General features: G+C 40.0%; 1 protein-coding gene across 42 annotated transcripts in view; it reads left to right on the top strand.

The window, feature by feature from the left end:
* RBFOX1 (RNA binding fox-1 homolog 1) overlaps nucleotides 1-16,771 on the top strand; it is a 2,507,416-nt gene that overhangs the window by 2,395,311 nt on the left and 95,334 nt on the right. For all 42 annotated transcript variants that reach the window (XM_055240471.1, XM_055240470.1, XM_055240511.1 and 39 more), the window contains one exon: nucleotides 4,576-4,629. In XM_055240471.1, the coding sequence (XP_055096446.1) occupies nucleotides 4,576-4,629 (54 nt within the window). The remainder of the gene's footprint in view (nucleotides 1-4,575; nucleotides 4,630-16,771) is intronic.

The raw sequence follows: 16,771 nt of genomic DNA, 5'->3' as shown, positions 1-16,771 counted from the left end.
AGGTGATTTTCAAGGGCTGGATTCTAGACCAAATGGACATAACAGATATTTACAGAATACCTTATGCAACAGCTGCAGAATACATCATCTACTCATCAACACATGGAACATTCTCCAGGATAAGCCACATGTCAGGCCACCAAACAAGTCTCAACAAATTTTTAAAAAATCTAAACTGTATCAAGTATTTTCTTAGACCGTAATAGAATAAAACTAGAAATCAATAGCAAGAGCAACTTCAGAAACTGTACAAATACATGGAAATTCAACAGTGTGCTCCTGAATGTGCATTGGGTCAGTAAAGGAATTTTAAAAATTCTTGATATAAATTAAAATGGAAACACGGCATGCCAAAGTCTATGGGATACAGCAAAAGCAGTGCTAATCAAAAAGCGTATAGCAATAAACGCCTACATCAAAAAAGTAATTTCAACTAAGCAACCAGGACCACAGTCATCTCTGACAGGATTCTTGTTTATTTAATGTATCGTCTATGGAAGGAAGCAGGTCCTTGAAGATTGGAAGGAGACATAATCAGAGCCAAAAAAAAATTAGTCTATTAGGAAAAAACTATATTCCTTTAGTTTCTTTAGAGAAAAACCAAGTAAATATTTATGGAATGCTTACTTTGCCAAACAACGTTTTAGGTGCTGGAGATTCATGTTGGACAGCAGTCTTGACTGCTTGACTGTTAATTTTAATGAGGGAGAATAGTTATAGAAGACAAGAGCAAGCAAAGAAAGAAAGAAGCTAAATCCAGATAGCATTAACGGCAATGCAGAAAATAAAACTGGGAATGGAATCATGGAATCCAAGAGTAACTCTAAGAGGAGGTGGGAAAGTGACATTAACTGGCATGTTCTGAAAAGACTCCAGAGCCCTAAATAACATGAAGTCGACTTTGTGAAAAGCTAGAGAGTTCTCCAAGCAGAAGGAGAAGTGGATACAAAGAGACTTTGATATACAGTGGTCTTGGGGGGTTTTATAAAGATGAAAATGGCCAGTGTCACTGTAGCTGGGAGAGACGAGGACAGGGAAAAAGGGAAGTGGTACGGAAGTGGTACCAAAGAGGTACCAAATAGTTTGGTTGTTAGTGTGTGCATATTGACTAAGGGAAGACGTGTGTGCTTATCTTAAGTTGGGAAGAAGCTATTGAATTCTGAGTAGCAGGATGACAAAGCTGATGTTCTTTTTAAAAATTGCTTTGGTCACCATGACCAGAATGGACAGGGGGAAGGAGGAGGAAGAGGAGACAGTGAGAATTAGGGCATTTCTGCTGTCGGACTTGTCCAGGCAGAGATAGAAATGCCTTGGTCTGCAGTGGTGGCAATAGAGAAGAAGAGAAGAACTTTTCAAGTTTTAACCAACAGGATTTTCTAATGGATTGCACATGGGGTATGAGGGTAAGAGAAGAATCAAGGAAGTATTGATGAATTTTATTTTGAGCAACCAAGTAGACAGAGATTCCATTTGCTGAAGGGAGAAGGACTTGCTGAGTAACAGGTTTCATGAGTAGAGGGAGAAGAGGGAGACTAGAAAGTGGGTTTTCATTCCCGTCGCAGAGTTCAGAAAGGTCTTTGGTTTCCTATAGTGGGAGTGGAATAGCCTTGTTGAGAAGGGATCAAGGATGGGAAGAAGGTTGACACCTGCACTCATGTTCCTGTGATGACCAGAGCAATTCATTTTGCAGCATACAGATTCCCAGTTGGTTTCTTGTAGAGGAGACTTTATCAATTACCTTTCTCACAATTAATACTTGCAAACATGAGATAGCACAGATGTCCTGATGAAGGAGAGTATCATTTATTTTATTTTTTTATGAAGATATTGCCATGTGTAGACTTGGCAAACTCATACCTTGCAGAAAGACAGGGAAATAAACAGCAGATTATAGGGGGATAGACAGATTATTGGTATGTTTATAGATAGATCAGTAGATAGATGGATAGGTAGGTAGGCAGATGAGATAAACATGATTTCTAGGCAGCCTTAAATGCCTCTGAGAGATCTGGAATTTTTTGCTTTTAGAAAATGAGAGTCCATTGGCAAATTTATAATCTTTAAGAGCTACATCAAAATTCATTGATAAGTATACCTTTAGTGAAAAGGAAAAGGAAGTCTGATATGCAAAAGAAAGTATTTAAGGTAGGAAGGATGTTCAAGAAACAAAACCTGAGATGCACAGTATGGGAAAGACACCATCTTCACTACCAGTAAGAGGTAGGAGTATCAGTAGGGTATGAGATGGGTAACAGTGGAAAGATGAAGAGTGATCACTTAATAATTATTCATTTAATATGACCCCATACAGAGTTTACAAATTCTAGGTTTCTGTGAAAAACTAGAAAGAAAGAACATTAAATATGTCTGCAGCTTTATTTTCAACTAGTTTTTCGTACTTTTTCTTGGACTCCAAGTTGAACTGTAGATATTAATTCCCATATCCTCAGGAATTAACTTTTTTTAAAAAAGGAAGCAGTGGAATTTCAATTGGTCAAATTGAAGTCATTTCCATACTCATAAAACGCATTCTGAAATGTCTCAACTAATATTTATTTTTACATCACTATAGAAATTCTTATAAGGCAAGATGTGATTAATACAAGAGAAGAGGGTGTCAGTATGAAATTTCAGAAACCGCTAGGGCAATAGGTCTCAGAATTTCATGTTTCTTTCTGTCCCTCTAAAAATGGGGCCCAGGAATTAAATATGCCTCCCAGGTAACAGAAGTATAACACTTCGAGAAACTCTATTCTAAGATCATCCCGGGGGCTGTAAACCACCTAGCTTCTTCAAGTTGGAACTGAAAGTTCTTAGAAAACATTCCTATCAAGTTTTAGAAAGTTCTGGATTTCAATAGACACACTGACCTGTCTGGTGAGTTAGTGAGCCTGTGTTTTCCTTAGTGGATATTAAGAACACCTCTGGGCTATTCTTAGGTTGGGCAGAAAATCACACCTCTCTCTTCTTGGCAAACCTCAGAGAGTTCTTACTGTCAAAAATACCTTCCTTCACATTCAAACTTTAATCATTGCCTTTTCTCAAAAACATTTATTAAAGGACCTTTGGTATTTGACCCTCTGCTCAAGGACTCAGCGCAAAGGAGTACATACCTTACCCTCCTCTGCCTTTCAAGTTTTTTTTTTTTTGTTTTTGAGACAGAGTCTCACTCTGTCACCCAGGCTGGAGTACAGTGGCACCATCTCGGCTCACTGCAACCTCTGACTCCCGGGTTCAGGCGATTCTTGTGCCTCAGCCTGATTAGTTGTTACTACTTTATATTTTTAGTAGAGTCAAGGTTTCACCATGCTGGACAGGCTGGTCTCTGGAAACTCCTAACCTCAAGTGACCTGCCTGCCTTGGCCTCTCGAAGTGGTAGGATTACAGGCATGAGCCACCATGCCCAACCTGCATGGATTTTTTTTTTTTTTTGAGACAGAGTCTCGCACTGTCAGCTGGGCTGGAGTGCAATGGCATGATCTCAGCTCACTGTAGCCTCTGCCTCCCAGGTTCAGGCGATTCTCCTGCCTCGGCCTCCCAAGTAGCTGGGATTACAGGTACCCGCCACCATGCCTGGCTAATTTTTTGTATTTTTAGTAGAGATGGGGTTTCACTATGTTGGCCAGGCTGGCCTCAAACTCCTGACCTCGTGATCTGCCTGGCTTGGCCTCCCAAAGTGCTGGGATTACAGGCGTGATCCACTTCACCCGGCCCGCATGGATGCTTTTATAAAGACTTAGCCAGCAGGAGCAGGAAACAATCAGAAAACCCTAAAACGTGATCATTCTCTGGAAATTGTTCCCTAAATAATGCCCAGCATATATGTAATGTGCTTTCCAATTTGAGAATATTCTTGTATGCTCTTTTTTGTGAGTAAAGATTTCTAAAGGGCCAGGATTCATTTTACAAAAAACTCTCCATCCAGGACATTTGGAAAATTACAGGATTCTGTTAATCATATATACAGGTTATTTGAAAGTTACCTTAGATATCATGCGTTGATTAAGAATTTTTTACGGTTCCTGAATGCATTAAAATGTATTCCACAGTAAATCTCTAGGGGATAAAATATCATTTTCGTTGGTTTTCATGAAGCACTTTGGAATTCTCTAATATCTCGAGGTTATAATTAGGAATGACAATTGTTAGAATATATTGCTGCCAAGAATTTTGTTTATGCAAGCTTTCTAATTTTTGTGAACTTAATGCAGAGGGGTGTGATGGATTATCTAGCAGTGATATATAAAATAAGAAAAAATTGAAATTATTATAGTAGTTCTAAAAAATATTGATGAAGTAGAAAATTAATTACCATGTCATTTTCAAAGGGTTCACTTGTGGCTGGTCAGTAGTTTCCATTCCATTAACTTGTACTGGCAGAAAATCAAAGAAGGGTATAAATCTATTTTCTTATGTGTGGTTTTTAAGTATTTTTATGCATGCCCAAACAACACCTCCTTTACATTTTAAAATACAAAATAAGATACTTTAACCCATTTGATTTGTGATTCATTTGCAATTATATAAGATGTTGAATCAAATGTGATAATAACGTTTTTGTATATTTGTTTTAAGGCTGGAAATTGAATCCAGTTGTGGGTGCAGTCTACAGTCCCGAATTCTATGCAGGTACAGAGATTCTCTTTGCACGAAGTCTTCTTGGTCTTTTCTAAATGTGCTTTGCCTGCCAAGAATGAATGAGTTTTGTAAAATAACCTGAAGCAAGTGAATTCCTGTCCTAACAAGTTCTAAATGATTTCTTTGGGCAAAATCAAGAGTACTTAAAACAGTTTAAAAATTACAAGGGAATCGTGTAAGTTTCACGGTTGGGGGGTCAGCATGGAGCCACTGCTCCTTAGGACAATTCACATTGATTTTGCCCTAAAAAAGCATTGTGACTTTGTTCAATAGTGTATTGAACAAATGGAGAGCTGCTCACGCCCATTGTATTTCAAAGTGCCTGAATGTGTGTTTTAGCCATACATTTCCATTTGGGGTTGGCATTTTCTTTTTCCTGGCAAAGCAGAGAGTTGAGTTGGCTTAATTATTCCAATAATGCGGGAGTGATTTTGAATTGCCAAGGGAAGGCCTATTTCAATAACTACTAAGTTGTCTGTCTTGTTTCATTCATCAATTTCCCTTAGCAATTCCTTTTCTCTCTACTTTGCCTTCCAGAATATGTCTCTCTCCTCACCCCTTCCCTGCCTAAGCACCAATTACCTCTCAACTGGGAAATCCATTCTCTTAGAAATTTTGGGAAAGCATAACCCAGAAGCAGTAGTGGCTTAGATTTCATGTCTCGATGTCCCAGGCTTGGCCCGTCACTACTGTCTGTGTGTCTCCTTGCTCTTGAACAAGGCTGCATTGAATACTTAGGACCTTAGTAGTAGACTTGCCACATGGATATTTAAAAGACGTCTTTCTTTGATGTGGCTCCTGTTTTTTAATAAGGAGAAATAAATAATCCGTTGATCTAGAGCCACTCCCTTAGTAACCTCTTGACGGTAAGTCATACCCCTTGCTTTCTTTCTTCCTGGGCTGCGTAACTTTTGTCATTTTCCTGATACTAAACGCTGACCCTTGTAGATGAGAAGGGAACATAGAAAACTTAGCTACTCTGGCACAACAACCAGTCTGACAAAATTTAAGTTAAAAAATGTGGTAAATCTGGAAAGGCTCAACAGGATAACTGATTCCTGGATTTTACGTAGGCGATGTTTGGAGCTGTTCTTCATGTGTGAGTTTTACCAGGAGCCTGGGTTAAGTCCAGGGATTCTAACACTGCACAATAGCTGTGTTCACTCTTATGGGGGAAGAGACTGAGCCGTCAGGCTTTCCATGATCATATTGCAAACCCTACCTCCTGAGAAGACACCTCTGCTGAGTAAGGAACATGGAAACCATGCCTACACAGCTCAGGTTCAGATTCTGCCTCCCCTACCAACAAGCAGTGTGACTCTGGGCAAGTTACTTAACCTCTCTGTGCCTCAGTTTCCTCATCTGTTAAATGGAGATGATAGTAACAAACTCATAGTAATTTATTAGAATTAAATGGGTTAATATATGAAGAGTGGTGTGTAGCCAGCACTGTGTAAACATTTAGTAAACAAAAATGAATATGTTAATCTCTTTGCCAGGAAGGGAAAGTTAGCCGCATATTCTGCTGAATTCCGAGTATGCTATGAGAGAGAGAGATTCTTTTCTTCATTAATGAGAGTACTAGTCTTTTAGTTCTCAGTGTGTTCCTTTAGGGGGTGTTAATTTCTGGGATCAGGGGCATGGCAGTTTATTCAGGGGACACAGAGAACATGGCATGTATTGCTGGGATGCATCTTTGTGCAAAGCTGCAAGGAAATCAAATACTCCCAATGGTTGAAAAGTCAGACAACAGCTTTCATGTCTCCGCAGCAGGCACTGCCTATGAATGGAGTAGTTAGACTCAAGAAATGTCAGTTTCTCTGTCTGTATGCACATACTGAGTGCATATTTTCAGCCTAAAATAGTCCAGTGAAGAACAAGAAGTCTTCTTGTGGGGAGGAAGGGTATGGATGTGAGCGTTGTGGTGGAGACGGAGAAATGCATTTTTACATTTTTCTGGTCCTGCACAACGGAGTCGACAGTCACCCTTGGGTCTATTAAGCGGGAAAATACCTAATATCCCCGTTACTTGTGCTTTCATAGCCACAAACATATCTGTGGGTGTTTAGGAGGACATTAAGACGAGAGAAACAGTTAAGACTGATTTATAACTATAAGAATAAATTAATCTGCATGACTTCTGGAACATTAGAGCAGCTATTCAGATTAGCCCAGGGCTCAGCCTCAGAAGTTAGATCATTAGGTTAGAGGAAGAGAAAATGTTATAATGTAAGTTAATATTTACTGGATACTTTCTATGGGACAGCACTGTTCTAAGCACTGTACATAAGTTTAATGTATTTAATCCACATGGCGATTTTCCAAATGAGGAAACCAAAATGCAAAAAGTTGGTATTAGTGCTCTGAGATTTCAGCTGGTCGGGAGGAGGCCAGATTTTGAAATCAGGCTTTGATCACCTCAGAGCTCATGTTCTTTACAACCATTTAATACTGGGGTTTTTTTTTTTTTTTTTTTTTCGAGACGGAGTCTTGCTCTGTCACCCAGGCTGGAGTGCAGCGGCGCGGTCTCAGCTCACTGCAAGCTCCGCCTCCCGGGTTCAAGCGATTCTCCTGCCTCAGCCTCCCGAGTAGCTGGGACTACAGGCGTCCGCTACCACGCCTGGCTAATTTTTGTGTTTTTAGTAGAGACAGGGTTTCACCATGTTAGCCAGGATAGTCTCGATCTCCTGACCTCGTGATCCACCCGACTCGGCCTCCCAAAGTGCTGGGATTACAGGCGTGAGCCACCGCGCCCGGCCCTTTTTTTTTTTTTTTTTTTTTTTTTGAGTCAGTTTTGCTCTGTTGCTCAGGTTGGAGTGCAGTAGCACGATCTCGACTCACTGCAACCTCTGCCTCCTGGGTTCATGCAATTCTCCTGCCTTAGCCTCCCAAGTATCTGGGACTACAGGTGCCCGCCACCATGCCCGGCTCGTTTTTGTATTTTTTTGTGGAGACAGGGTTTTGCCATGTTGGCTAGGCTGGTCTTGAACTTCTGACCTCAAGTGATGTGCCCAGCCTGTTTATTTTTTTTTAATATTAAAGGTCATGATTCGAATCGACTGTCTCCTATGATCATGCTACTGCTCTGTGTGCAAACCAATAAAATGAAAGAAGAGAGGAAACATAATCATTCTGTATGATTCCAGCTGCCACCACCACCACCACATTCACAAGTGTTACATGAGAAATCTGAGTATCTGTGTTTCGTGGTGCCACTATCTGGATTATCTGGAAAATCCACATGTTTTCCTCTTTTCAACTGTACGTTTGTATGTAGGTAGACAGAGCTCATAATATTCAGCAATGTGGGGACATGTTGCTGTAATTTTAACACTGCAGAGCAATTCCTTTGAAATATTTGAAGTCCTGCAAACACTGAAAGTCTGGCTGGCTTAAATCTGAAGTTTCAGGCACCTGCCTCTATGGAATGGACCTATGCAAAGCGATAGATGCAGAGTGCATTCATTTCCATATCCAGGTATAATTATTACGGTCACGCATCTACATATCCATGACTAAGAATTTATGGGGCATTTCAAATTTCCCCGGCTATAAAAATAGTCTGAATTTATCTTGCACTTCTGAGGAGTGTGCCTAAAAACTGAAATGAAGACCTTGTCATTGATTTGCTTTGTATTTTTAGTAGGCTGGCTCTGTATCTGCTTAAGATAGAAAGCCAGACTTCTTAGTCATTTCTGTACATAAGGTTGTGTGTTAATGACATATTTTATAATATTCCTATAGTGTAATTATTTGATTTTCTGAAGCTTATGCAGAATTAACAACCCAGCCTCCAGTTGTCTCTCAGAATGAGGCATGAAAGTTCACATATTTTGTAAATTAAAATCAATATTTTCAATCTCTCCTAAAGGTAATTTTCTTAATTTAGTAGACTTGTCCCTAACATTTATTTTCTCTTTTAATTATAAAATGGCAAGTTATTGACCACACGTGGTGGCTCACGCCTGTAATCCCAGCACTTTGAGAGGCCGAGGAGGGTGGTCTCAGGAGTTGGAGACCAGCCTGACTAACATGGCGAAATCCTGTTTCTACTAAGAATAAAAAAGAACTAGCTGGGCATAGTGGCGTGCCCCTGTAATACCAGCTATTTGGGAGGCTGAGGCAGAAGAATCACTTGAACCTGGGAGGCGAAGGTTGCAGTGAGCCGAGATTGCACCATTGCACTCCAGCCTGAGTGACAAGAGCAAAACTCTGTCTCAAAAAAAAAAAAAAAAAAAAAGGCAAGTTATTGATTTTTGTATGTAACGTTTTGACTCCCCGAGTATGTTTAATTGCAAACTTGGGTGGCGGGGGAAGAGGGGGGGAGGCAGGAAGAGCCATTGCACTTAATGAGGACCTTTAATTACTGTTTGCATTGATAAATTATGACGTTCCTTCTCCCTCACACGTGCCTTCCAGAGGAAGCACTGAGAACGTTCTAATGTACTTTGGATGGTTTCTCTTTTCTGAATTCTCATCAAGTCATACTTATAAAAATCTTCCTAAATGCTTATTCCGTGCCAGTCTTCAGAGCAGATACACATACATCAGCATATCCCATGACATATATTAATATAAACCTTCTCCCAGGAGAGATGGGTAGTTTTCCATAAAGCAAAAACAGCATTGATAGTTTCTCCTAAAATCTAATCATCTCCAGAGTCCTTGAGGCTTATTCAAGACAAATGATTGTAAGTCCTCACACACAAATCCAGGTGAGTCATGAAGTCTTTGGCCAATGTGTATGGCCCTTCTTTAGAGTTTAAGTAAAATCAAGGCGGTAAGGAGAAGTAGACTCAGAGTATCTGTACCCAGTAGCAGGCCTCATGTTATTTAGTGTAGTTAAAAATAGTGTTTCCAGGAATCTGGAGGAATAGGCCTCAGAGGGGATTCTTACACTTTCTGTGTCATTGTGAGAATTTCCCTTGTCTTCTAATAAAAAATATATATATATATTTAAAAGTAGTATCTTCTAGAGATAATCACGATATCCAGCCGATGAAACTGATTTACGGCACCTTTAGTCTTCATAAATCAGTAAAGCAAAATCAAAATAAATAACAGAAGGTTATACAAAGTTGTCAGCACGGTGCTGACAAATGGTAACTTTATCTGTTTCTCAATTGCCAGTAAGATACACACTGCAAAGCTCACCCACGTTGTATATCATATCTGCCAACTCATTTCTGTGATTAAATATTCCATCAGTGGGGCTATAAGGCAGCAAAGCTTAACAAGATTCATAAGATGCACCACTTGAACACACATAACTCACTTCCGTGGATGGAGAGCACCCCGCCTGCAAAGGGAAATTGGAATTGAGTTAAATTACTCCACGAGACGTGATCAATAGGGAAAGGCCAAGATCTTCTAACGGGAATGCAGATGTAAGATACAGTTAGGTCCCAGAGATGAGAAACATACAATTAAAGTAAAAATAAGGAGATGCACAGTACATCAACTTGAGAACCTTGAAGATAACAAAAACCACCCCTAGGGATACTTATTATTAGTGGAATTTGGGGGGAATAAGGAGATTCTGAATGGATACTCTGGAAAAGAAAATGACAGGAACTAAAAATGCACCATGCCTGACTGCAAAGTCACATTTGAAAGGTGGTCAGGTCTTGAAACAAGCTCACCCTAGGGTTACAGGGAGGATCAGATAATATGAGCATCAGAGAACATCACAGACTGTAAAATAGAAATAGAAGAGATTCATGTGATCACCAAAGTCACCTCGATTGATTATATCCATGTCGGAAAGGACCTGGCCACAGATCACATGACCTGATGCTGGGCTATGTGACAGGAAAGTGGATTTGGATCTCAGTATGAAGTTTAAAAATGAAGAGGGTGGCTATAATACTCTTTGATTGCTTATCTCAAAAGGGCAACTGTATTTGACCTTGGATTACCCATGCAAAGGTATTGGTTTTCTGTGGGCTAGAGTGAACCATGATTCTTCTCAGAATTGGGTCAAAAGAAGGTCCATGAAGGCTCCCTCGCATTTTTCCTCCCACTTCCACCACCAAGAGTCTATTACAGTTAAGAGAATGACTTTTAGTCATACTTTTAGCTGTACCTCTTTTCAATTCCTTTCCTACAATTTGGATACAATAGCATCTGAGAAAAGTAAGATTGTCTAGAACCCACCTTTGATCACTGTGGTCCCTGACACAAGTTTGCTTTATTTTATTCAGATTGGCACTGGGCTCAAGGGTGATTTGGCTAAAAAAAAGTCCTGGATATGAAGCATGCCCTGTTTGGGATGAAAGAGCACAGTGTGGGTTTACAAGGTAACTGTTACCATCCAAGCCCTTCAAAGCAGCAAATATTCAGGTGCCCCTCTTGGCTCCAACATTTTCTCATACCTGCCAGGAGGACTAGACTCAAATCAATGGCCATAAGGAGCAATTCCTCATGAACCAATGACCTTTGGCTCTGGGATGTTTTATATAGTTTACACATCTGCCAAATTCAAATGCAGTGCACTTCGGTGGACTGGAACAGGAGAGTCCAAACTTAAGTCCCCAAGCACAGGATTTTTAGCCTGGAAATGTTCCACTTCAAAGAGTTTATCTTGTACATCTGTTTACCTTTGCCTCCCCTTTTAGTTGTAATTCATTTCGCTTCTCTCCTCTCCTCCCCCCTTCTGTCTTATCAGGTTTTATTCCAGCCCTGCCCATATTTGGCCTTAATTTTTATCTGCGTCCTTCTAGATCCCACAGAGGGAATGCAGCTCATCTTTGATGAAGCCTGTGGGGTTTTTTGATCTTCCAATAAGATCAGTACCTGCTTATGTGCTAAAAACTGCATTTTTGAAATAAATTGGTTCTCTTTCTTTTGTGTGGGAAGTCTGTCAAGAACTGATCCCCGTAAAAGCAGGGGGTGTCAAGATAGTCCTTGTACAAGAAAACTCACATCCAGGCTATGGGAGGCGGATGAGGTTTGGATATCTGACTCCGGATAAATTTCACAGGGGAAGTTTTAAGTTACCATTGTCCACATAGTGAGAAACTCAAACCATCAACAACAGCAAGCCGCTTCCAGGTACTTGCTCTGTGCTAAACATCTTGTTTCTCCTCAAATCCTCATGAAAATGCTATCCCATTATTTTCATGATCAAATTATGAAGTCAAGGTTTCTGGGAAAGCTTACCTCATTCGCCAAATCACAGAACTACCATGTTAAAAACATCTGGTTATTATATAAAGGCCTTTTTTTCTAAGTTTCAAGCCCGTGTTTTTTCACTGCTTTGCTATACAGCATCCTCAGGAGGCGTAGATGAGAGCATGTCGTCAGTGTCTTCTATTCATGAGGTCACAGAATATAATAATGAATGAAGGCAGGGCACGATGGCTCACGCCTGTAATCCCAGCACTTTGGGAGGCCAAGGCGGGTGGATCACGAGGTCAGGAGATGGAGACCATCCTGGCTAATATGGTGAAACCCCATCTCTACTAAAAATACAAAAAAAAAAAAAAATTATCCGGATGTGGTGGTGGGCGCTTGTAGTCCCAGCTGTTGGGGAGGCTGAGGCAGGAGAATGGCGTGAGCCCGGGAGGTGGAGCTTGCAGTGAGCCGAGATCACGCCCCTGCACTCCATCCTGGGCAATAGAGCAAGACTCCATCTCAAAATAATAATAATAATAATGAATGAAAACACATTTGTGTTTAATATTGTCTGCCACATGCCAGAGTTCATGTTGAGACCTTTACATATATGTACATAAATTAGAAGTTTTCAGGAGAAGTGTTGTTACGTTCTATGTGCAGGTAAATTAGATCCAGTGAAGTTACGATGCCAATGGGTGCTGATTGTGAAAGTTAAGGAGTGGGGCCAAAGCTGTTATCTTTGTGACTCCAGAGCTCATTTTCTACCTACAAGTTACCTCCCACCAATGCTTTAGTTAACCCAAGTCCTGGATTAGTGATTCTTAACATGGAGTGACCATTGTCTTAGGGGAATTTGGCAATTTCTGGAAACATTTCTTTCATTGTTGCATCTTGGGTAGTGGTGGGGGTGGGGATTGGGGAGGGTTGTTCACTGCTGACATCTAGTGGGTGGAGGCCAAGGATGCTTCAAAACCCCCTACAAGGCACAAGACATTCCTTGACCACAAATAGTTTATCTGGCCCAAAATGTCAATAGTGCTGGGTTTGAGAAATTCTGTCCTCATTGACACTATTCAAGATGCCACATATTCACGGAATACCTTAACAACTCTCATGCCCCACTGGTTACTACCACTAATAATGTATGAACAGCTGCAGTCATCAATGGCAGTCAAAGAATTTGAAGACTTTCAGGTAAATGTTTCCTCTTTGGAGCATTGTATTGTGATTGTTTACTTCAGAAGCGAAAAGTGTAAACTTTGATTTTATACCACACAGCTGTGTCGGGAATGCCCAAGACCACTGTCAGGCTCCATGATTGATTAGAAGGACTCAGAGTTCAAAAAGGCTGTTACACTCACAGTTAGTTTATTATAACAAAAGGATACAGATGAAAAATTAGCAAAAAGGAAAAGTGCATGGGGTGAAGTCCTCTCACCATGGAGTCACACAGATGTGCTTAATTTTTCCAGAAATGGCATATGACAGCACAGGCACAATGTTACCAGTGAAGCTCACCTGAGCCTTAGTGTCCAGTGTTTTTATTAGAGGTTCCTCACATAGGCAAGCTGCACCTGCATGACTGACCAACTCTCAAACCTCAGCCCATGCTATGGAGGTGTGAGGAACAGGAATTCACCATAAATGGTTACCATAAACAATTGGATCAAACCTGTATGGTGTGGTCCAAGGCCTCAGGCATACAAAAACAATTTTTGTTTTTGAGATGGAGTCTCTCACTCTGTCACCCAGGCTGGAGTGCAGGGGTGCAATCTTGTTTCACTGCAACCTCTGCCTCCCAAGTAGCTGGTATTACTGGTGCCCACCACCACACCCAGCTAACTTTTGTATTTTTTAGTAGAGATGGGGTTTCATCACGTTAGCCAGGCTGGTCTTGAACTCCTGACCTCAAGCAATCCTCCCACCTCAGTCTTCCAAAGTGCTGGGATTACAAGTATGAGCCACCATGGCTGGCGCAAAAATAATCTTATCAGGCAGATAACATTCTAAGGGCTGATATTTCATCTCCCAGGAGCTGGCCAAAGTCCAATCCTAAGGACAAACTGTTTTGGAAAATGTGCAAGGTTTGAGGTAGCCCAGGCCTGCTAGAGTCAACCCTTCCCTGCACAACCATTAAAAAAAAAAAAAAATGTAAACTTGCAATGTATAGTGACATCTGTAATGATGGTAGTAGTGAGGATGATGATGGCATAAGAAACGTGATACCACTGGGTAGCTTGACTGTAAGAAAACCAAGCCAAATTTAGGAATGTACAACTTGTTAGCTTAAAGCAGGGGTCTGCAAACAACTTGTCAGTGTAGGCACAGATAGTGTTTTTGACTTTGTAATCCCTATGATCCCTGTTTCAACTACTGAGTTCTGCCATTGCCATGTAAAGGTAGCCATAGACAATATGTAAATAATGGGCATGATTGTTTTCCAGTAAAACTAAGGACATAGAAATTTAGATTTTATACAATTTTCATGTGTCACAAAATAGTGGCTTTTTTTCAAACATGTAAAAATGTGAAAGCCATTCTTAGTTTATGGCCCATACGAAAACATTGTCCCTACTTTGCTGAGCTTGGCTCGAAGAGCTCAGTGGTAATAAAGCCACCAGTTTAAGCCCTTGAGAGTTTTTCTTTTGGTTTTTTAAATTGCACAGTTTTAGCGGTTATATACTGCATGAACCCATGACCTTAGCTGGATGGCACTCAGTTGTTTGATGTTCATCAGGGAAGGGCCAAAGAGACAGACCCTGTATTAACACTTAATCCTTGTTTCCATGAATTCACCTTTTTTTGCAGAATTGTAGTATTGGGTGCTAGACACTGTGCTAGGTGCCCAGGTAGCAAAACAAACCCAGGCCTTCCCTCTAGAAGTCAACAGGGTGGTAGAGGGATGCAGAACAAACTATCACTGTGTGTGTAGTACACAATGATACCTGCTAGAGCCAAAAGAATAACAAGGCTCTCTGCATGAGGAGTCCAAGGGGTGGTGTAAATTGACTCTTAAAGGGTAAGAGTTCACCTGGCAAGAAAGTGGGTAAAGATCATTGCAGGAGGGAATATGGAGGTGGTTGGTAGGGTCCCAAGGTGTTTCGCAACCTTTATTCTTTAGAATCCATTGAGAAAACTTTAAAAAAAAATACACATGTTTGATCTTCACCTGATACGTACTGATGGGAATTTCTGAGCCAAGCTGACGTTTTTTCCAAAGACTGAGAAATACTGGTCTGCTGAGATTAGAGAGTACCTTCTAGAGAAAGGTTGCAAAAGACCTTAAAATTTTACATAATGAAATCTGAGTTTTGGAATTTATCCTTTCAGTGGTAGGCAGCCATTGAAAGCTCTATTAAAAATAACAATTATAATAAAAAATAAAAATAAATAAGCAAAACACCTGTTGGTGAGTTAGCACTTGTATCCATACTCACAGTGAGTAACAGTCTTATAATTAAGACTCTTATTATTACTAATATGTGCATTAAGCCCTGTGGTGCTGGGAGACTTAGGAGCAGATTATCAGCTATTCAGCAACCCTGGAGATTGGGTTCTTAATTACTAATCCGGTGCCTAGGACAAAGGCTATTGTGAAACTTATTTCTCGGTTTTGTCTAAATCTTTTAAAAAAGTAAATTACCAGCGATTTCAAACCCAAGGTGACACGATTTTTTTTAATGTTTTAACTTGTTATCATTAGGTTATAAACTCTCTAGTTTGACTTTTTGCTTCCCACTTTTATCTTTCTTTTCAAAATTTGTTGTTCTTATTCCCCCAACCAATTAAGTTGGTGTGTAAATAGAAATAAATTGACCCAATAGTGTTTAATACCCTTTCTGTTAATTACATGTAGATACTCATTCTCTACATATAAAACAGAGATGTCCTGTTGTCTTTTGAAAATGTAGTTTTGAAGACCCAACTGACAAATGGCAAAACCCTACTTTGAGTAACTACATCAATGACAGTTAGTGCATTTCTGGAACTTCCATGGAATTGTTATAACACATTACAGTCAAAATATTGGTTTATGAAAGATTAATAAAGCCAGTGGAAAATGGAATTCCGCATCTGCATTAGCTATTTACACCAAAAGAATCAGCCAGAATTAATTATGCCGCATGCTACATTCTGATGACTTTTTCATTAAACTGTATACCATTATGGAAACTAAACAAGGATTATTCAAAGAATAATGCCAACGGCTGTTATTTTGTTGAGAGATTAAATTAGTTAATGGGTTATACATTTAAATCTGACGCAAAGGTTAATGGATGCACACTTATTGTATTAAACCCAGTATCATTTTAAAACACAAACACCCCAATATCACTGATATTTCCTCTGGAGAAAAAAAAACTATTTTTATGAATCTAGTGTTTGTTTGATGTGCATGTGGTATTGTAAAGATTGAAATCCCCCCTCTTCTCTTTCTTTTTTGAAAATGATTTTCACTAGCTGAAATATTACGTTTGTTTTTAGCCAGAGCAGGGGAAGGGGCAGTGTGTGCGAGTATGTGTGTGTATGTTGTGGCAGGCATCGACAACTTCATCCAGTCACTCTTTTAGAGATTGAAAGGTGATGTGTATTTTCTACTCCCACCAAAAAAGTCACGTCAAAATTTTAAGCCTAATCTGAGAAGGCTTAGGAAGGCAATTCAAGATGAAGAATCTCGTCCTCCTTCCACAAATAGAGTCCCTCCTAAATAGTTCTGTAATAGTACTTGAAATATGAAAGAAGTGACAGTAGAGAAGCCTGTCTAGACAGCTTTTTAGGCTCTTGCCAGTATCTTAGAGGCTCTTATTCCCAAGAAGATGAGAAGAGAGTACAGAAGGCCTTCTAGGTTCTTTGCAGAGACCTGTAAACTCCACTGTTTTCAGTTCAATAATAGTTTCTAATTTTTTTTTTTCCTAATCAGAGATTGCAAACTAAAATGTTTGTAGGAACAGGCTATGAGATAAAGAAGTGAAATGTGCCAAATTGGAGGAGCTATGTCTCAATTATAGCAAGT

The sequence above is a fragment of the Symphalangus syndactylus genome, chromosome 14, assembly GCF_028878055.3.
Source record: "Symphalangus syndactylus isolate Jambi chromosome 14, NHGRI_mSymSyn1-v2.1_pri, whole genome shotgun sequence".
Classification (NCBI taxonomy): domain Eukaryota; kingdom Metazoa; phylum Chordata; class Mammalia; order Primates; family Hylobatidae; genus Symphalangus; species Symphalangus syndactylus.
The sequence above is the reverse complement of the archived record's forward strand: the minus strand, read 5'-3'. Positions and strand labels throughout refer to the sequence as shown.